This window comes from Lissotriton helveticus, chromosome 1_1 (genome assembly GCF_964261635.1).
Source record: "Lissotriton helveticus chromosome 1_1, aLisHel1.1, whole genome shotgun sequence".
NCBI lineage: Eukaryota > Metazoa > Chordata > Amphibia > Caudata > Salamandridae > Lissotriton > Lissotriton helveticus.
This window is the reverse complement of record NC_136057.1, coordinates 1,127,359,116-1,127,385,249: the sequence shown is the minus strand read 5'-3', so window position 1 is coordinate 1,127,385,249 and position 26,134 is coordinate 1,127,359,116. Positions and strand designations below refer to the sequence as shown.

Here is a 26,134-nt window from a genome sequence, read left to right as displayed (position 1 = left end):
TTTGCTAGGTCTCAATATATGTGCTCCAGTGGATTTTGAGAAATTAACGTTCAAAAAAAGATATATATCTGTAACAGCGCTCCGCTTCGCGTAACGGAGGTTTGCGAAGCTGATTGGTCATTCTGTCACTGGGCTATAGTTGGGCTACATCTGGCTGATATTTGGGCTACATTTGTTTTTTTGTGTGTCTGGCGGCCATCTTTGGGCTACATTGGGCTACATTGGGCTTCATTGGGCTACATTCGGCTAATTAGCAAATAGCTCATCGCAAACTAGGAATGGTAAAGAATCGCTATTTATTCCTTAAAGTTCGCTATTTAGGAAATGCAAAAAACTTTGATGATACATATGGCGGTTCATCTCTAACAAGATAAGAAGCATAGGGATACATTTATGATGACTGGCGCATCACCAGGGATGTGTTAGTCATTCTGTGCCGCTGTTCCGTCACCTATGGTGTGCTGCATTTACAATGCGGCGCATCATGGGGCAAAAACAGCACAGATGCGTGATGTATCTGTGCCGTAAAGGTGGCGCATTGCTGGAGTTGTATCGCAAGTGTGATGAAGCTCCAGCAAGGGTCGGGGGTGCCCCTGTCGCAGGGTTTCTGTTCTCACACAGAACTGTGGGCAGAGGATTGGAACCTCGGCGAATGCATTGCTGGAGTTGTATCGCAAGTGTGATGAAGCTCCAGCAAGGGTCGGGGGTGCCCCTGTCGCAGGGTTTCTGTTCTCACACAGAACTGTGGACAGAGGATTGGAACCTCGGCGAATTAGGGTGTCCCAAAACTCACGTTAGTAATCAAAAACTCCTTAGCAAGCTAGGTACAGTGTCACATTGGATATAACAAACTCTCAATGTTTAGACAATCCAGAATATGAACTTATAGTACCTCAGGATACGTGGAACTCATGAACAGTCGGTCGTTATAGATTTCTTAGAAACCAGAACATGGAGTTAAGAAGAACAGATGTGTATTTGAAATGTTTATTTACTAATGCCGTCTTCTCAGGCGTAGTACCTTAGATAATAAAAGTACACATATTATCAGTAGCAAAATTACCAGCATAGTTACTAGTACATAAAAAGCGAATGGTGACAGTATGTTAACATGCTGTAAATGAATAAGAGTTAGCAACACTTATAAGCAGCCGCGGGCCGTGGAGGGAGTTACGGTGGGGCAGGGAGGCGGGGAGGGGGAGGGGCAAGGTAGAGAGGGCTCCACCCTGCTTCTCCCCCTCCCCGCCTCCCTGCCCCATCGTAACTCCCTCCACGGCCCGCGGCTGCTTATATCTCACCCTCCCTAATACACATATTATATTATTTGCTAAGAAGGTCTCTTTGTGTTGGTTTAGGGCGTGCCCATACTTTAGTGTCTTAGATTTGAAGGAATCACATCAGCATACACCAGCTCTCTCTTCATGTGAACCGCATCAACTGTTGTGTATGTGTGTTCGGCAAAGCAATATAAAACCCGCCTCATGCCCAGAATTGGCAGAAGTTGCACTTATGTTATGAGTATGAAGTCGTGGAGATCAGACCTCATAACAATTCTGTATCGTGTTGTTCTTGAAACTTTAGCACTCGCTGTACAGATATAGTTTAACAAGTAAAGCAGATAGTAGACCAATAACATATTATTCTCATGTAAACCACGATGAACTACTAGGTGGAAAGCTAAAGCAACAACTAAGTGTCTTGTGCAGAAGTTGCAAAAAAGGAAAAATGGCGTTTAAACCGGTAATGAGCCCATGCTAACTTAACACGGTGTAAAGATATCCAGGACCTAGATGACACCTCCCCATGATCCGGAAACGAACTGAATAAGATAATAGAAGTGCCATCTCATGAGAGCAGATTGCAAGTTTATATGTGGACGGTCCGCAAGGTAAAGCATTAAAAACTAGGAAAATTTAATGCTAAAGAAAAATAAAACAGCCAAGTACTTTATCGAGTCTTAAGCCAATAGGCAAGGTAAATAATAAAAACTTGACAAATAAGTCAATGAATTGTCAATGAAATGCTAGTACTCAGCATATCAAACATGAAAAAGGTCTATGACATAACTGTGTATGCAAAATAAGCTGCAACAGCCTCCAATAGGAAGTCACCGTCTTCATCCGAAAACAGTTCAGCCATCCAATTTAAAAGCGGAAAAGAACATACGTGCTCTCCCAGCACCGGATCCTCTATCACCATCAGAGGACAGCTCGGTGGGTTTTCAAGAAAGCTCTGTTCCAAGAAAGACTGTGCTGCCGCCAGTAAATTCCAGGGACCAAGTAGTCCATGCATCAATGCCACAGCCATAATCCTTTCGCCAGGACAAACCAACTCGTGAGTAATGATAGGAGTCATCAGCTGATTAAAGTCGACGTCAGGAGAAACCGGTCCGCAGAGACACAAATCAATGGCCCAATCGAAATCACAGGTCAGGCAGTGAAATACAGGCTGGACACAGGTGAAGTAGGAGAATCGAAAAGATAATCCATATGCCGTGCTTAATATCGCCAACGGCATTGTGCCATAATATTCTAGCATGCGATTGCGGAACAGTGTCAGCAGCTGCAGGGTGTGAGGTTGCATAGGAGGGACATCCATATTTAAAAATGTAAAAAAGCACAAGAGCGTCCGCTGGTAATGCAAGTAAAAATGCCAATCCACGAACCAGAGTGGAGAAAATGGAATGAAAGGAAGCAGGGATGACTCCAAAGATTTTCTCAAATGAAGTCACGAGACCACTGGTAACAACTTTAAAAAAGTGCGCCAGGGACTTTGTGGAGGATGCGTTAAAGATAGTCGGAAACATGTTGCTGAAATTGAAAGGCAAATCTTAATTGAAAAGGCTGTGCACCTCTGTACGGGTGTTCGCTATGTGAAGTACGAAAGTTTCACGGGCCGAACTCAAGGCCACCTCTCTCTGAGACAAAAGAGCTCTTATTCTTGCCATGCCGTTGAAACGTGTCCCAAGGTTGGTATTTGTTTCTATTTTAGCGAGGTCAAAAAGAGATCCCATTAGTGGCCTACTGATTTTACTCGATTCCTTTTCTTTTTTTTTACACGATTTTTCGTTATCTGCAAAGACTAAACAGAGTATTGTGACTCTGTGTTTGTTTGTAAATAGAGAATGAACCAAAGAGAACTAATTCTAAAACAGTAAATACTTGGATAACAATCAATCAAATGGAGAGAGAAGCAGGCACGACGGATTACAACGGGGGCAAAGGCCTGCGTTAACTACCTTTCACTATCTGCAAAGAGAGAGTACTCGTAATAGAAATGAGGGGGGGGGCACCATTCAAAGCAGATCAGTGTGCATAAACACGAAAATGTTTTCACTTACCACGTACTTGACATTCGACAGCTTATGATATTTGCTATTAAAAAACCATTGAAATTCACTGAAAAAACCATAGGTTATAGACCATATATAGTTAGGAATTAGCATTTACAAAACCTTGAAAATTCACTGAAAAAACCATAGGTTATAGACCATATATAGTTAGGAATTAGCATTTAAAAAACCTTATTTTACTCACACAAAACCATTGAAATTCCATATATAGTTAGTTGCACTAACTATATATTGCGCACCCGCAATCCACTGCTGATGATGTCACATATTACATCATTCATGACATGGTCAGTGACATCACTGATGACATCACTGATGACATCTCAAATGACATCACTGATGACATCACTGATGACATCTCATTTGACATCAATGACCACATCACTGATGATATCATTCATGTGACAATACAATGCATCTCCTCACATTTTAATATAACCTCTGTTTCACCCAGTGTTAAAAACAGAGTATAATTTTTGAAACCATTGACACACCAATACTAGTTACTACATACGTACTCACTGATTCCTACGTCTACACACACATTCACTCATTCACCCATACAATCATTCATACATAGAATCACTCATGTTTAGAACACTATCATATGCACTCATACACCTATACAGACACTCACACTCTGCCACTCATCCATGGAGTTACTCACACACCTAGTCAGTCCTGTAAAGAATCAATCACACTTCCATTTTCTACTCTATACAGTTAAACATAGAGCACCTTACGTTTTCAACCATATACTAACACATACTTACTCTCTTATACAATCATTGATACAAGTACACATTGATCTGTACAGAGTCACACACCTCCCAGCCAGCCACACACACACTCAGTCTCCCATGCAAATACTTGGGCAATCAATCAATAACCCATATAGTTACTCATATAGCTACTGATCAACACATGCAGCAGTTTACAGAACAACAGACATAATGATGCACAAATTAAGACAGTTTAGTCACTAACCCATGCACTCAGTGAGACACATTTAATCACTCACTCATACATTCAGTCATGCACCTACTAAATCCTTCGTCCAGACACTTATACATCCACTCATTCTTCAATATGTAAGACATATTTTAACTTTACAGAAACATAGTCACTGGATGTTGTCATCAGTGATGTCATCAGTGATGTCATTTGAGATGTCATCAGTGATGTCATCAGTGATGTCACTGACCATGTCATGAATGATGTAATATGTGACATCATCAGCAGTGGATTGCGGGTGCGCAATATATAGTTAGTGCAACTAACTATATATGGAATTTCAATGGTTTTGTGTGAGTAAAATAAGGTTTTTTAAATGCTAATTCCTAACTATATATGGTCTATAACCTATGGTTTTTTCAGTGAATATATATATACATATATATATATATATATTCACTGAAAAAACCATAGGTTATAGACCATATATAGTTAGGAATTTGCATTTACAAAACCTTGAAAATTCACTGAAAAAACCATAGGTTAGAGACCATATATAGTTAGCTGGACATTTTATTGACATAAAACCAAAGAAATTCCATATATAGTTAGTTGCACTAACTATATATCGCGCACCCGCAATCCACTGCTGATGATGTCACATATTACATCATTCATGACATGGTCAGTGACATCACTGATGACATCACTGATGACATCTCAAATGACATCACTGATGACATCACTGATGACATCATCTAGTGTCTGTGTGTTTTTGTAAAGTTTAAATATGTTTTACATATTGAAGAATGAGTGGATGTATGGAAGACTGAGTGTGTGTGTGGCTGGCTGGGAGGTGTGTGACTCTGTGAATATCAATGTGTACTTGTATCAGTGATTGTATAAGAGCAATCAATCAATCAATCAAGGCATTTATATAGCGCACTACTCACCCAGAGGGTCTCAAGGTGCTAGAGGAGGGGGGTCTGCTACTGCTCGAACAACCAGGTCTTGAGTTGCTTCCTGAAGGCGAGGTGGTCCTGGGTCAGGCGGAGGTGAGTCAGGAGGGAGTTCCATGTTTTGGCGGCGAGGTAGGAGAAGGACCGTCCCCCTGTGGTGGCTCTTCGGATGCGGGGGACGGCGGCGTAAGAGTAAGTATGTGTTAGTATATGTGTGAAAAAGTATGGTGTTCTGTGTTTAACTGTATAGATGAGGAAATCGAAGTGTGATTGATTCTTTACAGGACTGACTAGGTGTGTGAGTAACTCCATGGATGAGTGGCAGTGTGTGAGTGTCTGCATAGGTGTATGAGTGCATATGATAGTGTTGTAATAATGAGTGACTGTATGTATGAGGGATTGTATGGGTGAATGAGTGAATGTGTGTGTAGACGTAGGAATCAGTGAGTGCGTATGTAGTAACTGGTATTGGTGTGTCATGATGTCATCAGTGATGTCATTTGAGATGTCATCAGTGATGTCATCAGTGATGTCATTTGAGATGTCATCAGTGATGTCATCAGTGATGTCATTTGAGATGTCATCAGTGATGTCATCAGTGATGTCACGGACCATGTCATGAATGATGTAATATGTGACATCATCAGCAGTGGATTGCGGGTGCGCGATATATAGTGCAACTAACTATATATGGAATTTCATTGGTTTTATGTCAATAAAATGTCCAGCTAACTATATATGGTCTCTAACCTATGGTTTTTTCAGTGAATTTCATTGGTTTTTTAAAAGCTAATATCTATAGCTGTAAAATATATTCTTTATTACGTGACGTATCACGTAGCCACGTGAGACGCCTCATGACGCGTCGCATAACCGTGACGTATCGGCTCTGCAGCGCAAACAAAACCCGTAACGTAAGCGCGCCGGAGCACGCTTACAGATATATATATTTTTTTTAACCTTAATTAGACAAAATCCACACGTGCACATATCTTGAGGCCTTGCAAAGGCACATCAAACAAACAGTCCCTACAATTTTGCCAAGTTTGCTGGAAATCTATTCCCTTAAATTTTTTTTTACTGTTTCTCTTGGTTTTCCCCTTGTTACGCTTACCGGGACGCTACCCGGTACGCGAACCGGACGCTCCAAAAACACAAGATGGCGGACTCCCGTTACGTACCGGGAAGCGCCTCTACCGCGAAAAATCGCAAAAAAAAAATTTATTTTTTTTTTGCCCCGCGGGGGACTTTAATATCCCCCTCATCAATCCTAGGGGGTCAGGAGGGGTCTACCTTGCCCCCTTTCCTTCATTTCCCCCTTCGTTTTTCACCACATCTTGTCTCGCGATCCTACCGAGAGACAAGATGGCGGCCGCTCCGGACTGTTTAGAATGTTGACAGACACCGGAGAGCCAATCAGCTTCGCTTCGCGAAGTTCCGTGACGCGTCCGGTACGCGAACCGGGGCGCTAACCGGTGCGCTGTCACAGATATATATTTTTTTTTAAACGTTAATTTCTCAAAATCCACTGGAGCACATATATTGAGACATAGCAAAGGCACGTCGGGCAAACCATATCTACAATTTTGCCAAGTTTCATGTAAATCCATTCAGCCGTTCGAGCTAAAAGTGAGTCCAACCGCCCTATGGAAAAATGAATGGGAAAAACGTGTTTTGGGACCCCCTTTTTTCTCGGCCCCCCCTTGACGAAACCCCTCCCAAATTTTCAGGGGCTGCTCAGAAACAAAATGTGCCATTTTCCTGAAAATTTCAGCCAATTCCGTCCACAAACGCCAAAGTTATTAGACATAGAATTTTCAGAAATCCCATAGAGAACAAATCCTAACTATATATACCTACTGGCTATCGCCAGTAGGTAATATATATATATATAGAGAGAGAGAGAGAGATATTCACTGAAATATATATATATATATATATATATATTCACTGAACATATATATTCACTGGAAAAAATATATATTCACAGAAACAAACAACAGTTAAAGTGACAGTTATAGCTAATTTAGGGAAGTCTAAGACACCACCATGTACACATGAAAGGAATGAAGATTTTCTTTTATTATCCAAATATGAGTGTGTTATGTTCTCTACAAATGATGAGGAACATTTATACAATCAAATATGGTACGATTTCTGTTACTAATATGCTTAGCCTTATACTTTCTATTCCCTGCTCTTCCATCACTTCTCAACCACTTTGAGTCTTAATGGGACCAGTGTCTGTGAATACCCTTCCTACTTAGGGTCCCGTGGACACTGTGTCATTGGAACCAAGCTGTACCTGGCTGATGAACCCACAAATAGGGCAAAATAATCCTGGGTTGCTTGTGTTCCGGTTCAGGGAGGACCTGGCTGGCAGCTTGAGCTAGACTGTTTTGATTGGAGTAGGGTCAATACTGATTAGCATATAGCTGAGTCTAAACTGAGGTGACATGGTGCGCAAAATAGCGATGAACTGGTATGCAGCCCGAGTAATTAACCAGTGGTTGAGATAATTTCTATCATTCCATCTATAATTATTTTGTGGATTTTACTGCTTTACCACACAGGCAGAACAGTTAAAAATTATTTAGTGCAAAATTTCTTTGAGAAAGAAAATTTCTGAACCTGCAATTTTATATCTCATTTTCAAATGCCATGATGAACTATTTGATCATTCCAATTACGGAAGTTCAACATGATTCATAAGTACAAAATCATTACTAAAATACATCAAAATACATTTTGCATAGCCACACCAAGCACTGCTGGATTTGGATTAAATGAGTAGGTGTCTTGGGATGTACTAGATAGTCTTAGAGGCAACAGGTTTTTACAGCACTTAGAAATGGCATAACATGCATAATGCGATTTTTCTGGCATTGTAATGCTGAGAATAACCATCTAGTCACTTGGTGTGTGAAACAATTAATACCATGAAAAATATAAAAATCAGATCCCAGAAATTCTATATTCAGAATTCTCAATAAAAATTCAAATCTTACCAAGTATAGCAGGGTGTAGAAATCACTTCCCCTGAAAGGTATTCCCAGTCTTTCCAAGTGCATGGGCAACTATCCGGAACATAGCATTTCCCTTTATGCTCAGCCATTCTTTATGAGGAAAAGGAGGAAAGAATGAGTCACAAAGTTACATATCTTCAACAGGGCACATAGTCATTTGTTTTAATGTCTTATTCAGCTCCAGTACAATTGTTCAAAGTGTATGTATATAGTGGGAATACGTTGGATATAAGTTGTACAGCAATGTATGTGGTGGGTTGCCAATTGGTATTGTAAATAGGAAATGTAATGTGTAGATAATATGTAGCATATGTGTATAAGGAGAAAAGATAATATACAGTTGAGTATGAAATAATGAAACTGATATCATTTGGAGTAAATGGCTAGGCCTCACCTGTTGGGTTAGTTAACTGTCAAGTATAATAATGATATATATTGTGCACAGCTATAAAAGATAACAATCCATTTGACGCTGATAAAGTATAGAAGTGACATTCAATTAATTGGCATTATTTTTATTTTGTAGTCATCATTGATACAGAGAATATATACAGAATTCCTGAGGAAGGCTTTGCCGAAACGCGTTGAAGGAAATTTTTCTGTATATGATTGTGAACAAAAATACTGTAGCTAATGAATTGTGGATTTTGAAATGTATTTAAGAGTTGATAATATGCACAGACAAAACAATAATATATAAGAAAAAAGCAATAAATATTTTTAATAAAATAAAATGTAATTAGAAAGAATTAGTGTCAGTTGAATTACATTGTATACATACAGGCGTCTACAGGATGTGTTAACATAAGCACAAAACCAAGTGCAAACTTTCCTTTTTTTTAAAAATGAGCCCGGGTGAAGTCAAGAGTCCTCCAGCTGAGTTCCGGTGAGTGGGGCTCTGTTCAATGGTGGCTTGGGGTGTGTCGGGGCACATCGTCGATGCCCGCCCCCCCATGGTCACAGAGTTGTTAGGAGGCCTAGATGGGCCCGTGCCATGGTTTTTGAGTTGCCCGGTTAACAGTGGGCAACTGCAACGATGTGGGGCCAGTGTAATTTAAAGAGCCCAGTGGGGCCCCGAGGACTCAGTCATGCCAGGGCCCATGTCCATTGTTCTCAGCTGCACCGCACCAGCGTGGGCAGCTACAACATTTTACGCAATAGCTCAGAGGGCATAGTTAGTGCCCAGGCCCACGTTTGGCATTACAGCTGCACAGCACTTAGTGCCAGCTGCAACAATTAGGCCACAGTACTTTGAGGGCATTATGAGAGAGAGAAGTGAGATGCACTCCTAGGCCCCAGCGCAATTGCGCACATGCAAACTATGCTGCATTGACAGCAGCCCTGACATTCTGGACACAGGGCGCAATATATAAGTCGCAATACAGGGCGTTTGAGCCCCTTTGAGAAGGCCAGTTGGCCAGGGCGTCAGTGATTATGTGGTGCTAGAAAATGTGATTTATATAGTTTTATACCTCTAAATGTGTTTTTTATGATTATGAGGTTGTTTTCCATATTATAGTTTATGCTAGTGAGATTGTGTTCCACTGAGATTATTTCCTAATGTGAGTATGCTTAGGAGGTTAGGGTCTAATGCGTTTAGACTTATGAGATGATGGCATAATGTGTTTATGCTGGTGAGGTTGGCGCAGAATGTAATTCGCGCCTAATGTGATACTGTGCATAATGTAGTTTATGTTACAGGCTGATGCTGAGTACATTGGTTACCAGTGATTACTGGTTGTACGTTTATGATATGTTTAACTTTTACTAAGTTCACTCTGTGACGGTTCTGACAGTGGTCCAGTGGGCCCTGTCAGGTGTATATAATCCCTTGTAAATATGACCTAGTGCCAGGTGGCACAATGTATATGATGTTATTACTATTCTAATGCGTTAGGAGAATACAAAGGCTATTTTTTATATAACCTCTCGTGGAGTTCCTTTTGTGGTGTGTCTGTGATGTTGTTGCTGTGTGCATGCGCAAATGCTTTACACATTGCCTCTTGCATAAGCCTGACTGCTCGTGCCAAACTTCCTAGAGGGTGAGCAGGGGTTATCTTTGGTGTGTAACTCCCTCGCCCTGACTAGAGTGGTGGTCTCTGCCTGGCTTTGGCGCAAGCCTTAGCCAACCAGATATCCCATTTCTAACAGAAAGGCTGTCAGAGAATGACTTAGGGGACCCCTAGCAGGGCTACCTTGTCTTCGCGGCCTATGGTTGGTGGCCGAGGGGGTACGTAGGGAGCCCCCTGTAAATCCATGCACTGTGTGACAGGCTCCATGGGGTTCCTGCCACAGGGTGCAGGGTTTTATACACACCCCTTTTCTCCATAGGGGCTTGTATTATGGCCGGTTTACAGCCATGACACTAGCTCCCAAAGAGAACAGTGGGAAACCGACCAAACAGTTTTCGGTTGCATCGAAATCGGGCTGTCGGAACCGCAGACCAGAGGAGGTGTCAGTCAGGGGCAACTCCAACCGACATCGTAAGAAGCCCCTTAATTTACTTGTAGGGTTCCTAGTAAATTGTAGTATTTGACCTGTACATTAAATGCTACTAGTGGGCCTACACCATCATTGTGTCACCTACTAAAGCATTTTAAAACATATCTCAGCTCCCCCACTGGAGCCTGTAGTGCAGTTTTAATCTGCCATTTCGACTTGGCAAATAATCCTTTTGTCAGGCCTAAACCTTCATTTCTAATACTTATATGTTACTCCTTTGGTAGGCCCTAATGGCTCATAGGCTGGTAGTGACAAAACTCCTAATGTCTTTTTCACTACTGCAAGGCCTATCTCTCCCATTAACTTTCACGGGGTTCCTTATTACATGACTGTGCATGGATCTGCTGTTGGGGTTTGTGGATTACTCCCAGACAGTGTGACACAAGGGTGTTGGCATGATGGGCCATTCTGCCAGGATAGTTGGGAGTAGAGCTATTCCCTGCCTCACTTACACTTCAAGACCTTTCCTCCAGCGCTCACATATGAATCTGACGTCAGCTTTTTGTCATGCCAGACTTCTTGAAGCCTTGCCAGGAGAGGGTAAGAACTTTCCAGAAACAGATGTGGGGAAAGGTCAGGATGTCCCCCCCACTTCAAAGGCTGGCACCAGGTATAAACATTGGACTTCACTGCTGCTGAAGGCCTGCCTTGTTTCTCAGATTACTTTTCTGCTGGTTGAGGCCTGCCTTGATCTCTGAGAAAGAAGACTGGACATGCTCTCTTCATCCCAGGCTAACTGAGCGACTCCAAGGGTCGGTTGACAGACTTCTTGTTCTGAGCTCTAGGGACACAACAAGCTCCAGAGGCCTTACTGCAACTGCACGGCTGACCTGCTGCAACTGGACCTGCAACTAGATCTGCCTGAGCCCTGCTAGCCTCTGTTAGAGTGAGTCCCTGATCCCAAAGAGGAGCACCGACCAGGTGCTGGACCCTTGGCTGGCATCAGGTTGCAGTCCTCTGCAAGAGAAGGAGAAATCCTGAAGTTTTTGGCTCTTTACGACAGTGAACATGCCCGTTCGTACCGATTGTCAACACGAAGTTCCAGCGAATATGACTCTTTGCATTACAGCAATGCCAGTGATGACAGGCAATGCTAGATCTACACTTCACGCTATAGAAATAACAGCCTGCAGTGATTGCCAATACAAAGCTCCAGCAATGACTTACACTCGGTCGGATCTTCGTGCAACAGTGACAACCATCTACAACACTCTTCTTGCTCCTCACGGGCTCATCCCCGCAAAGCGAACCCTACACCCCAGACTTTGAGAAGGTAACTTTTTCAGCAGGACTTACCTGGTCCCTATATCCAATGCACGCTCCATCAGCATGAACTTCTTACTTCCCCCGTTCTAGCATGACCAGATGACTGCTAGTGGTGCTTGGTGCTTTTAGGCACTATATTATATCTACACAAAAGCTTCAAATTGATTATCTCTGGTGGTTCTAAAGATAGGATCTTTGTTGTTTTGGTGTCATTTTATTCACAAAATATTGCTCTATCTTGTTAAAATGGTTGGGCATTTATCTTGTGTTGTGTTTTCACTTTATTATTGTTCTTTATTATTGTGTTGCATAAATACTTTACACAGTGCTTCTACGTTAAACCTGACTGCTTTAAGCCAAGCTACCAGACTGTTAAGAGCAGGTTAATTTTGTGACTTTTGTGGTTCACCTTGACAAGTGTTGAGGTTGTTGCCTGAGTTATTTTCTGAGCCCCGATCTCGCCCTGCATCACCTTGTTGTTGTTTGGTGCCATTTTTGTTGTCCCAGGCCGTCTCCCCTCCCCGCTCCCAGCCGCTGCTCCCCCGCGGCCCCACCCCCGCTCCCTACAGCACCTAGTATCGACCCCCTCTCCACTCGCCACCCCGCTCCCGCCTCCCAGCTGCTCCTCCCTCCCACTGGATCTTAAGAGGAGACAGGAACGGAGAAGAGCTGTGACCGCCCTGACCTGGTCAGACACGGTCGCTCCACCCGCTCCTGGCCATCCCGTAGCGCTGCCACACTCTGTGCCTGACTGTACCCCTGATCTCGCCTCCTGTGGTATCGTATTGGCTGCTGATCGCTGCTAAAATAATTGGTGTGCCAGCCTGTGCAGCGCGTATTGCTGAAGATCGCATTTGCTGCTGCTAAAATTGATTAATTTGTGTGCCAGACTGTACTTCACGTTTCTACTGCCTGAATTATTTTCTGTGCCCCGATCTCGCCCTGCATCACCTTGTTGTTGTTTGGTGCCATTTTTGTTGTCCCAGGCTGTCTCCCCTCCCCGCTCCCAGCCACTGCTCCCCTGTGGCCCCACCCCCGCTCCCTACAGCACCTAGTATCGACCCCCTCTCCACTCGCCACCCCGCTCCCGCCTCCCAGCTGCTCCTCCCTCCCACTGGATCTTAAGAGGAGACCGAAACGGAGAAGAGCTGTGACCGCCCTGACCTGGTCAGACACGGTCACTCCACCCGCTCCTGGCCATCCCGTAGCGCTGCCACACTCTGTGCCTGACTATACCCCTGATCTCGCCTCCTGTGGTATCGTATTGGCTGCTGATCGCTGCTAAAATAATTGGTGTGCCAGCCTGTGCAGCGCGTATTGCTGAAGATCGCATTTGCTGCTGCTAAAATTGATTAATTTGAGTGCCAGACTGTGCTTCACGTTTCTGCTGCCTGAATTATTTTCTGTGCCCCGATCTCGCCCTGCATCACCTTGTTGTTGTTTGGTGCCATTTTTGTTGTCCCAGGCCGTCTCCCCTCCCCGTTCCCAGCCGCTGCTCCCCGCGGCCCCACCGCCGCTCCCTACATCACCTAGTAGCGACCCCTCTCCACTCGCCACCCCGCTCCCACCGCCCAGCTGCTCCTCCCTCGCTCCGCCCCCCTCCGCTTTCCACTTATGTCAGATCAGCTGACGCGCAGCGTCCATGCGCCGCGGTCACGCCCCACGCGCGGCGAAGGCGCGCCAAAGGTAAGCCCATCTACGCCCGTCCGCGCCTGGACCGCGCCCAGCGCCAGACCTCCTGGCCCCCGCAAAACCCACTCCACCCGCATAACATACGATTCCGCTACCCTCTCAGCACTCAACTCCGGTCGCCTCCCAGAATGCTACCAAGCCGCCCCAGGACACTCCGATGGACCCTTCACCTGCCTCGCCTGCAAGTTCGACTGCATCAAGACTCGCACCAAATCCACAGACTCCAAACAGAGCTCCGATACTAACCTCCTGAAGTGCATCCTACTCAACACCCGCTCGGTCCACAGACACGCCATTGAACTTTAGAACCTACTCGACACGTCATCGCCGGATGTCGCCTTTCTTACGGAAACCTGGATGAACGCCTCATCAGCGCCCGACATAGCCATAGCCATCCCGGCCGGCTACAAGATCATCCGAAAAGACCGCATCAACCAAACAGGAGGAGGAATCGCCATCGTTCATAAGAACACCATCCGCATCACGACCAGTTCCGATGACAACCTCACAACCGCCGAACACCTTCACTTCCAGATTCATACAGACCCTAAGACCACACTCAGAGGCACCCTCCTCTATAGACCACCCGGACCCCGCACACATTTCAACGAAGACATCACTGACTTCATCAGCCCTCACGCCCTCCCCTCCGAGGACTATATTCTACTGGGAGACCTCAACTTCCACCTGGAAAAGAACAACGACAACAACTCCACCACCCTTCTGGACAATCTCACCAATCTCGGACTCAAACAACTCATTGACACCCCCACCCACTCGGCCGGGCACACGCTCGACCCAATCTTCACCTCCAGCAAACACATCTCCTTCAATCACACCACAGCTCTCCATTGGACGGACCACAGCTGCGTCCACTTCAACTACAAAAAGACTACGACCCAATACCACCCACAACCAATTCCCCGGAGAAACTGGAATAAAATTACCACCGACCAGCTCCTCACATCGCTTCACCAAAACCCTCCTGCAAAATCATCGGACCCAAACCAAGCAGCCACCAACCTCACACAATGGATCACCCACAGCGCTGACGAATTAGCACCCCTGAAAAACCATCAAATCAAGCAAGGCAGCAAAAAAGCCCCCTGGTTTAATGATGACCTTAAGAAATCCAAGAAGACCTGTCGCACCCTCGAGAAAGCCTGGCGAAAAAACCCAACCACTGACAACCTGGCCACCTTCAAGAACGCCACCCGCAAACACCACCAACTGATCCGATCCACCAAGAAATCAGCATTCATGGATCGACTCGACAACAATGCCCACAACAGCAAAGAACTATTCAACATCGTCAAAGAGTTTACCAACCCCACCGCCGGCACCAACGACATCACTCCATCCCAAGACCTCTGCGACTCTCTAGCCTCGTTCTTCCACAACAAAATCGCTGACATACATAACAGCTTTGGAGACCAGCCCACCCCACCTACCTCCGAACCAAAACCCCCTCCAACAACGTTTTCCCCTGGAACCCAATCACCACTGAAGACACCATCCGCCTGATGAACACCATCCACTCAGGATCGCCAACCGACCCATGTCCCCACCACATTTTCAACAAAGCAGACTCCACTATCGCACCCCATCTTCGAGACGTCATCAACTGCTCCCTCAACTCCGCCACCTTCCCTGAAAGCTGGAAACACGCCGAACTCAGCGCACTCTTGAAGAAACCTACAGCAGACCCTACTGAACTTAAGAACTACCGCCCAATTTCGCTCCTCCCATTCCCTGCCAAAGTCATTGAGAAAGCCGTCAACAATCAACTTGCCGCCTTCCTCGAATCCAACAAATCCCTCGACCCTTCACAGTCCGGCTTCCGAGCCAAACACAGCACCGAGACCGCCCTCATCGCAGCAACAGACGACATTCGAACTCTACTGGACAACGGAGAAACTGCTGCCCTCATCCTACTCGACCTCTCCGCAGCCTTCGACACGGTCTGTCATAACACCCTCATACAACGCCTCAGCAATGTCGGAATACAAGGAAAAGCATTGGAATGGATAACCTCGTTCCTCGCCGGTAGAACCCAGAGAGTCCGCCTTCCCCCTTACAAATCAGAGGCCACCGAAGTCATCTGCGGCATACCCCAAGGATCTTCACTCAGTCCCACCCTCTTCAACGTATACATGAGTCCCCTCGCACCCATTGCGCGCCAACACAACCTCAACATTATCTCCTACGCAGACGACACTCAGCTGATCCTATCCCTCACCAAAGACCCAAACACCACCAAAACCAACCTACATGAAGGGATGAAAGAAGTGGCCGAGTGGATGAAGAACAGCCGTTTAAAACTTAACTCGGACAAAACGGAAGTCCTCATCTTAGGGTCATCCCCCTCCGCCTGGGACGACTCATGGTGGCCACCGGCCCTGGGAACCGCACCCATACCAACTGACCACGCACGTAACCAGGGCTTCATCCTGGACTCCTCCCTCTCGATGACCAGACATGTCAACGCCGTCTCATCATCATGCTTCAACATCCTACGTATGCTCAACAAAATCTTCCGTTGGATCCCCACCGAAACAAGAAAGACGATCACCCATGCACTGGTCACAAGCCGACTAGACTACGGAAACACCCTTTACGCCGGAACCACAGCCAAACTACAGAAAAAACTCCAACGCATCCAAAACGCCTCAGCCAGACTCATCCTAGACATCCCCCGCCAAGCTCACATTTCCGGTCACCTAAAAGACCTCCACTGGCTCCCCATCAACAAGAGAATAACGTTCTGCCTCCTCACCCACGCACACAAAGCCCTCTACGACCTAGGTTCCGAATACCTCAACACGCGCCTGTCCTTCTACACCCCCACCTGCCAACTTCGCTCGTCCAATCAAGCCCTAGCCGCCATTCCACGCATCCAAAGATCCACCATGGGAGGAAGATCCTTCTCCTACTTAGCGGCCAAGACCTGGAATTCCCTCCCCATCCACCTCCGCCTCACACAGAACCACCTCACCTTCAGAAAACAACTAAAAACTTGGATATTTGATAAGTAATACTCCCCCCCCCCTCCCTCAAGCGCCTTGAGACCCACTGGGTGAGTAGTGCGCTATACAAATTTAAACTTGACTTGACTTGAGTGAGGCTGTCACCCCCTCAACTTATAACACCAATTGCAGGGCTACTAGTATTATGGGGAACGGAAGAGGAAAAATATACAGAAAGGATATCTAAATTGTGTTGCAAAAAAGTGCACATTATTCAGCAGTATCAGTTTCATTGGCTTGAATAAGAAATATTTTTTAGTGAAATCTGCAAATTATGTGCCATATTATGAAGCAAATGCAGAAAATCCAAAATAATGGAATAAATGAAGCATCACGTAATTAAACAAATGCACTGGTCCTTGCCTTTGTACACTTGCCTTTGTCCATTGTTTTAGCAACAATGTATTAATGTAAGTAAAATAAATACTTTCCAATTCCAATCTGTGACCATTGTTAGCTGCATTTTGAAGAAAACAGCTTTAAGCTAACTACCTCAAAATAAACATGTAATTGAAAATACATATAGGGTGACGTGATCCTATGTTGCCATCTCGTAGTTCTGGTAGCAAATACAAACCAATGTGCCTTATGGTTCATGATGTCACCAGAATCCCTAAAAGCAATATTAGACCATATTATACAGTTACTCCAATATTCTGCATGCTTGGGTGTGCATTTATTTACACCATAACAGTGAAAATAAACAACATTTATAGCAACTATCTTAATAAATATGCTTTTTGTACTACAGTTCCGCAATCTTTACATGAGAAAAACAAAATTCACTGCTTCACACACTGCACATTAAAAATACTTTACATGTGGAACCAAATCTTATGGTCACTAGGTATTTTCAAAGTGATTGTTATCTTACAACACAAATTTAACACCTTGAATTTTGATTTTGGTTAAATATCTTTTTATAAAAACTAATACAAATGAAAAACCATATGCAGATTTATCATATGCTTTACACTACCAATGTTGAGGAAGGAGAGTGGACCTCTAACTCACCAGGGCTTTGATTTCATGAGGCATGCCCCATTTCCACACTCAACAATGTTAATAAACAGCATATCCTTAGCTACACCTTTGCATGCCTAATGAAGTCGAAACGTTTTGGTGTTTGCTGGCACCGTAAATAAAATTGTGCTATTGTGAAAACTTGGAGTGCAGCGGCAATCTTTCTTTTTGGATTACAATAATACGGGGAATTGGTCTGTCCCCGCCGCGAGCACTGGCAGCAAGTGGTAGCCGCAACCAACCTGACCGCATTGCTGTGTGCGCAATTGCAATCATACTACACTGTTTTAACAGCTGTAGCAGCAAAGAATCACTTTCAAACTTTTTTCATTGATGGAGTGTCTTGAAAAGCTCTTCCTCTTTCTACTCTGTAATTTTTTTATTCTGCTCTGCACACCATATGTGGACTTAGCCCCACTGTTCCCTCTAATTGTATTTCTCTATGTGCTGCAAGAGACAGTGTATGTGAGCACTTCTCTGGGCCATGGGCAAAACTGGTTCACAGGTTAAGTCACTACAGCAGCACTCTGACCCTGAGCAGGCTAGCTGTGGGATTTCAAGTAAGGTAAGTATTTCATCCACCTTTTTCCAGCACTTTTGTCAAAAGAATAAGGACACACTTTTTTCCAAGAGCAGTGGAGAGATGTGAAATTGCTCCAGGAAGATGGTGCTCAATTTTTCAAGTTCTAAACACTGGTCTTTACATGTCCCATAAAATGTATTTTCTGCTATATTTGAGAGCTGATACCCTTGTTAGATTTTTCCAGAACCCATAGACTACATGACACTGAAAATATTTTACTTTTGGGAAAAATTAACTTTTATATTTTTTAGTTTATTACATAAGGCAATGCCGATAATGCCTTTCATTACTCCTTCTGTGGCACAAGCATTTTATGCACATTATGTAACGAGTGCATTATGTAACGAGTAAATAGTCTGGAATACCTGGGTATGACTGGTAAACTTTATGGAAAGAGAAGAGTACTAAAACGATCTGGTCTGGACAGGACAAGTAAGCTCTTTGGAAGGTGAGAGGAGTGAAGCTGGACTGGACAGGGCAGGGCCTTTGTTCTCTTGCGAATTGCAAAAGAGGACTAGTCTGGTTTATACTGATGAATTATCTGCCTGGAGGAAGATAGGAACGAAGCAGGACTGACCTCCATCTCTTTTTTTGTTCCTCTCTTCCTTATCCCTTCTCCCTTTAGATCCCTTATTAATAACTTGTGTTTTGCATGCAACATTTGGTGTTTCTAATCCCTCTATAAATAACCAGTATTATCTTTACCCAGTTTGCGGCACTTAAATTTCCTTTGAGAGGTTCCTAATATATAGTAAGGCACTGCTCTCATTTTAATTTACAGTGCTCAAGTCAAAATAAGCACACTTTGGCAAATATCTATAGCAAATATCTATAGCGCTGCAAATCCAGCCTGTGCCTTGTTTCTGGGCAGAACCCAAGTGAAACAGGGCTTTTAGTGATATCAGTACAATGTACACTCCTGACATATGCCTCTATGGCATAGGTCTTCAAACTTTGGGGCGTGCCATCCGGGGGGGTGCAGCATCCCCTCAGGTGGGGCACGCACTCTACCCCACCTCTTCGTCTTCCATTGTTGCCTCCAGGCGCCAGTTGTGTGTCTCAGCCATAGTCAGAGTGGAGATGCAGGGGCGCTAAGAGGTGAAAAAAATAACAAAGCCTCATTAACACGCGAATGGTCTTTTAACCCCTTGCATGCTCGTGACGGAACCATTCCGTCACGAGCCACGGTGGTGCTGTGCTGGTGACGGAATGGTTCCGTAACAGCCCGGCCGCCGCGCCTGTGCGGCGCTGATTTCACGCCTGCGCTGAGCGTTCTATTAGGCGGGCGGGCCGCGACGGAACCATTCCGTCACAAGCACAGCGCCACCGCGGCTCATGACGGAGTGGTTCCGTCATGAGTATTGCGGCGCCGCGCACCCCCCCTCCCCCATAGCGCCACGGCGGAATTACCGCAGCGGCCAAGGGGTTAAAGACCTGTGAAGTACTTGTGCATGGCTGGCAGCTCAAAAACTGTCTGTGTGTGTGCCCTGGAAGCTGTCTCAGCCTGGGCTGACACACACGATGACGGGGGTGGGGGTGGGGACCCGGGGGGGGGACTGAGGGGTCTTCGCAACTGCAACTTGTCAAGAGTATGCCTTTGCTCCGATTATCTCTTATCTCTGATCCACACTTTGGGGACCCTCCTGCACCCAGAGGGTGTGTCCATACTGAGACACTTTGCAAGTCCAAACCGGTCAGACAGGAAGGCCTGTCTTTTTTTAAGGCTTTTGACATGGCTTCCCCCACCTATTCAGATACTGTCAGTTCTAACATGATGATAAAATCCGTGTCCATAACATATCTCAATGGCCTTCTGCTGCAACATGTGCTGAGGCGTAGCACCTGTCACAGCATCACTGTAGCAAACCACAGTAGCACCCATACTGGCTCCACATCAAAGCGGGTGCTGCACAGTGCCCAGAATGAGATGCCAGGATTTTATTCCAGAATCAAAGATATATTACTACATTTATCACTGAAACTTTAAACTAAGAAAACAAGGAATGGCACTTATGTCGGCTAACACAAGCAGCGAAGAAAGAGGTCTAGAGAAGGACGACAATGTCCCCATCTGTTTGTTTATGGATGTTCATTTGTTTACTTTGATCACATTTGTTTTAACTATCACACTGGAATGCTGGGTATTGTTCGGTGAGAGGCAAGATGGCGGTCGACTGAGGCCGTAGCTTGCACTGAACTGAGAGCCCGATGTTGTTTTCAACCACAATGCTGTGATTTTCCTCATTGAAAAGGACAGAGAGCTGGAATTATGCAGGTGGAGCTTACCTGTACTCCGCTAGCCCCGCACATTCTGCAGGGACGATATATCCAGCTGGTGGGGCCTTTATTGGATTGGCGCTGCTCTGGTATTGCTAAAATGTGAGGAAGACATTCCTGCCATCCCGGGCAGCTTCAGCATTTTCGGCGGCCTCAGCAGTCCTGATTCAGCGTGCAGATGGCGTTGGAGTGGAAGCGGGTCTCTGCCTGGCGGGCTGGGCATTGGAGCCGGCATCAGATGGGCTTGTACCGTTTGTGGCTGATCTGGAGACGGCCGAGCTTCTGGGGGTCGAGGCGGCTGTTGAAATGGCCCCAAAATTAGCGGCGGCATTGGCAAAAACGAAGGCAAGGCTCGCTCTGAAGAGCTCTACTGCGGCGAGCACCGAGGCTGTTGCGCTGGCTACAACACCTGTGCAGGCTCGCAGAGGGGAAGGAACTGGTATAGGAGCCCGGACAATCTCGGAGAAAAAGAAAGGAGGAACAATGGTTAAACCAGCCGGTCCTACAGTAGTGGATCTCATGAGGGGAAATGGCGGGAAGGCGACTAATGTGCCAGAGGCCAGAGGGGTGAAGACTGTGAAGGAGCCGCCAGCCATTCAGGTACTAAGAGCTGCCACTGAGACTGATGTGGGAGATGTTCATGTACTCCCAGCGCGAGTAAGTGGGGACGAAGCTGATGTGGGACTGCTTGATGCAGACGTAGGATCCCTCCCAACTGAGGATAATACTCCTGAAGTTAATATTGCTGATAGAGTTAACAATGTTGATAATGCTGCCACGGTGACCCATGCAGTTGTTGTATCAGCCCAGCCGGTACTGCAAACAGAAATAGAAACAGAGGAGGAAAGTACGGGTTGGGGAAGGAAACCCGAAAAGGATTCTGAAAAGGAACTTGATTTTTTCTCTGTTTCGGATGGGGGAGAATGGTCGGAGGGGGTTACAGACAGCAGCAATGCCGACTTAAGCAAAAGCGATATTGAGCTTGAGCTCTCAGATGGTGGAAAACCTGGGACAATTCAGAGGAGAAGGAAAACACGGGAGAGAGATCTTACATGGTACAATACCCCCTCTGTCCAGCTTACGGGTGCCCAGGCGATTGAAGAAAAAAGGGAGAAGGGAGGAGAGCCTAGCTCACCAACATTAGAGACTCTCTTCCAGGCAATATCCACTCACCGTGAGGAGACGCAGCAGGACAGGCGTAAGGCTCAGGCTGCAATGAGGAAAGTACACTGGAGTGGTCCAAAAACTGTCAAAAACATGTAGTGGGTTTGGGAAGCAGATGACAGATCTGGAGTCAAGGATTTGCACCACAGAATCAGATCTGGCTAGTACTCAGGAGCAGGCTAAATCACAGGAGGCACAGATAGCCGATATCCAGTGGAAACTGGACGAACACGAGAACCACCATTGGTGGAATATTTTACGCATTTTGGTTGTTCCAGAGTGGGTGGAGGGGAGGATGCCCGTAGCTATGTTATTGAACTGTTTAGACAGTCACTACCAGAGCTCACAGACTGGAATTGGTCATTGAGGTTCAGCGGGCTCATAGGGTGCCCTTTGTACAAAGGCAGCCAGTAAGAGCAGGGGCATTGCCACGAGCTATCCTGGTATACTTTGGTAGCTTTCTGCTACGTCAAGCTGTTTTTGAAAAGGCAAGACCTGAGGCAAGGCGATCCAGGAATGGGGTCTCTTATTTTGTCCGCCCAGACTTCTGCCACACCACAGTCGAAAGACGGTGGAGATTGAGGCAGATGATCAAACCCTTCCAGGATAAAAAGGCTCAGGCCTTTTTGAATAACCCTGCCAGGCTAAAGGTTATCTGGACTGGTCAAACACAGTTTTTTTATATCCAAGATAAAAGTTAAGGAATATTTGGATAGCTTATCAGGGTGAGAAGGATGTAAAGATGGTAAAATCAGGTGTCTTCTTTAGTCCTTTCCTCTCGAGGATACCTTCTTTCATTTGCCCCCCTTTTTTTTTATTAAAGGTAGCACAATTAAGACACTGAATGGGGGTAGGCTATAGTAATTATACAGCATGTATTAATTAAAGGCATGGTTTGTTTACGGGCTCTTAGTTTTGTGCGATGCATGCATCACACGCAAACACATGTCTGAGTGTCTGTTGGAGGGGATGGGGCAGGGGGGCAGGAAGGAGGAGGGGGGCGGAGTGGGGTGGGGGGAAAAATGTAGAAAAAAACATACCCAGAGAAGAAGACGAAATATGTGGACAACTAAAAGCCATATGTTATATTCAAAGTATGATCTGTATAAATTGTTTGGCGTTACAGAAAAAGGATGGGAAAAGAAGATTATTAGAAATGCGAGGAACCGCAAAAATCAAATTAAGATGGGGAGAATAAACATCTGCTCAATCAATGTAGCAGGACGTAATGATGTAACTAAGAGGGGTAAATTGGGGGAGCTGGTAAAGTTACATTCATTTGACATCGTCTGTTTGCAAGAGACCCATTTCCCATGGGAAAAAGACACTGGATGACAATTCAGGGATATCATTTATTGACATCTACATCTCAAACCTCAAACATCCGAGGGGTAGCCATCTTGGCTAAAACATCTTTGGGCCAAGTCAAGCGCAAGGCAGCTGATACACTAGGTAGATGGGCCGTAGCTGAGCTTGGGATGGGTCTCACTATATGCTCAATTTATGGGTCAAACTATGACGATCTCCAGATCTTCGAAGATCTTGAGTAAGAATTGGCAACGTGGCCTACACCCCTAATTAAATGTGGGGATTTGAACATCGCCTTAGATCCACAGCCTGGTTATAACAATCAAGGGAGCTATCAAGGGTGGAAACCAAGGGTATCCAGGGCACTAAACTCACTTAACAAGAGCCATGGGATATACGTGGCTGGCTAAAAATACATCCCAATATTCAGGAAGCACATAATATTAATTTCCATATAAAAAATATGTCAGAATTGATTATGTTTTTGGATCAACAGATCTCCTCAATAAAGCTAGTATTAAAATTTTACCTAAGGTCATAACGGATCATAATCCGTTAATTCTGGAGGTGGAAATTCCAAGCTTTATTAAAAAAAAGGGGGTAATGGTCATTTGATAAGAAGCTATTGGTTAATAGGGAGTATATTGAGCATATTAAAAAATGGACAGTTGACTATTTTGACATTAACAGGTACAGTACCTCTAGAATAGTTGTCTGGGATACGTTTAAGGCGGGTTTGAGGGGAGAAACTATTAGCTACACTGCCAAAACACGAGCGATATGTATGGAGAAAAATCAAGAGCTAATGTGTAAACTTTATGTGGCAGAGGAAGAGCATTCTCTATTAATTAAACAGGGAAAAGAGAAAACGCAAAGTCAGAGGCAAATTTTGGCTCTTAAGGCAGAAATGAATGGATGGCTTGCTCAAAAATCAGTGGAGGAGTTTCAGTCACACCGCAATAACTTATATGAGAGCAGAGAATCAGTCGGGAAGAGATTAGCTCTTCACACCAGACAAATGTCCGCGCAGAATCAAATTTTAGCTATAAATAAGGGGGGAGTGGTGCATAAGGACCCGGACGATATAGTGAAAACTTTTCAAGACTACTATCAAGTACTGTATTCTGAGGAAGGGGTTAGGGGGGAAATTATGACACTAAATGATATTAGCAAGATGGTGATACCAGGGGAGCTGGGAGAGGTTTTAGATGAAGACTTGAAGGAAGAGCTGGAATCAGAGATTTCACAGGAGGAGATTCAAATGGCTTTGCGGAGCTTGGCTTCAGGAAAAGCCACAGGCCCTGATGCAATACCCCTTGAGGTATATAAAATCCTGGGCATAACAATAATGCCTCTCCTATTAGATCTCTTTAGAGGTATTCAATACAATGGGAGCACTCCGGAGTCGTGGAAAGAAACTAGTATTGTAATCTTTCCAAAAAAGGGGATACCTCCAGACAATCCAGGGTCTTATAGACCAATCTCCTTAATTAACACAGATACAAAAATATATTCCAAGATCTTAGCCACTCGGTTGGGAGGGGTCATTGGCCGCCTGGTCTCCCCGTGGCAGCATGGTTTTATACCAGGGAGAGAAACAACAGACCATATTCGTAAAGCGATCTCATTATTCGATATTGTGTCTGAGACGGGGGCCAGATGGCCATTTTCCTCCTAGATGCCGAGAAGGCATTTGATCGCTTGATGTGGGAATTTTTGTGGGGGATTCTAGAGCTAAAGGGGTTTGGTCAGGGATTTATTAGAGCAGTCAAAGCAATGTATCGTGATCCAAAAGCTCGGATACAAGTGATGGGTAGAGAGTCAGGGGAGGTTTTTATATCTAGGGGAACCCAGCAGGGATGTCCATGCTCACCCATCTTATTTGCTCTCTATATCAACCTATTAGTGGAGAAGCTTTTACAGTCAGGTAAAATTAAACCTATATGTACCAAAGGGTATCAGACCAAAATACTGGCCTACGCCGACGACGTGGCAATTTTAACATCAGACCACAAAGAGGCCCTGGATGAAATTAATTGTGTAACTGAGAGGTTTGGCCTGCTATCAGGATATACTCTGAATTGAGAGAAAACTATTGTTGTTTGTACAGAGAATGTGGATTTTAACAATTTAAGGCGAGCAGAGTCAGCAGTCTACCTAGGGTTGCATATTACAGCAAAAGTGGATAATGTAATTAATTTGAATTTTGATTCACTTGTTAAAACCTTAGCTGCAGAACTGAAGAGGGTTAACGGGCTGCACATGTCGATTATTGGGAGGGGAAATTTCTTGAAAATGAGTATTCTGCCCAAATTGTTATACCTGTTTAGTTAAATTCTGCTTGCCCTAGATAATTATATACTCAAAAATATTAATTCTATGTTCTCCAACTTTATGTGGCAATATGGGAAGGTGAGGAGGTCTACAAAGTTCCTGACATTAGCACAAGATCGAGGAGGGCTTGCAGTTCCAAATATTACATCATATTACTGGGCCGTCTTACTGCATCAAATATCCTTTTTGCTGAAGATAGATAGGTATGGCGGTGAGGGCATGATTGAGAGAATCCCAACAATATTTGAACTGGCAGAAGGAAGTGAGGCCTCTGGGCTTCTTTTAAAGCAATTGGAGCAAAGTTATTATAAGAAAGTCTGGTTTAAAATCATAAAAAGTGCATGGAGGATCTGGAAGCAGATATTAAAAATCATGGAAATTCCCAGGGTCACGCAATATACCCCTTATGGCATGTATCATTCTTCCCGAGGGATTCCTTTGATATTATGGGGCAGGAGTGGGAGAATAAAGGGGTTACCACTATTGGAGAGTTTTATGGTGGAAAACAGCAACCCCAATTCACTGAACTACAACGTGACTTCGGCATACTTCCTAACCAGTTTTTTAAATTTGTACAGATCAAAAGGATCCTTATGGCATATAGACCAAGGGTGAAGATTGAGAGAATTCCTTTGATGGATCAGATTAGAAGTGAGTCTATTAGAATT

At 44.8% G+C, this 26,134-nt stretch overlaps 1 protein-coding gene across 1 annotated transcript in view; it reads right to left on the bottom strand.

Moving 5' to 3' along the window:
* OTOGL (otogelin like) overlaps nucleotides 1-26,134 on the bottom strand; it is a 1,067,300-nt gene that overhangs the window by 736,494 nt on the left and 304,672 nt on the right. Inside the window, exon 22 of the mRNA XM_078649280.1 lies at nucleotides 8,274-8,381. Within this exon, the coding sequence (XP_078505406.1) occupies nucleotides 8,274-8,381 (108 nt within the window). The remainder of the gene's footprint in view (nucleotides 1-8,273; nucleotides 8,382-26,134) is intronic.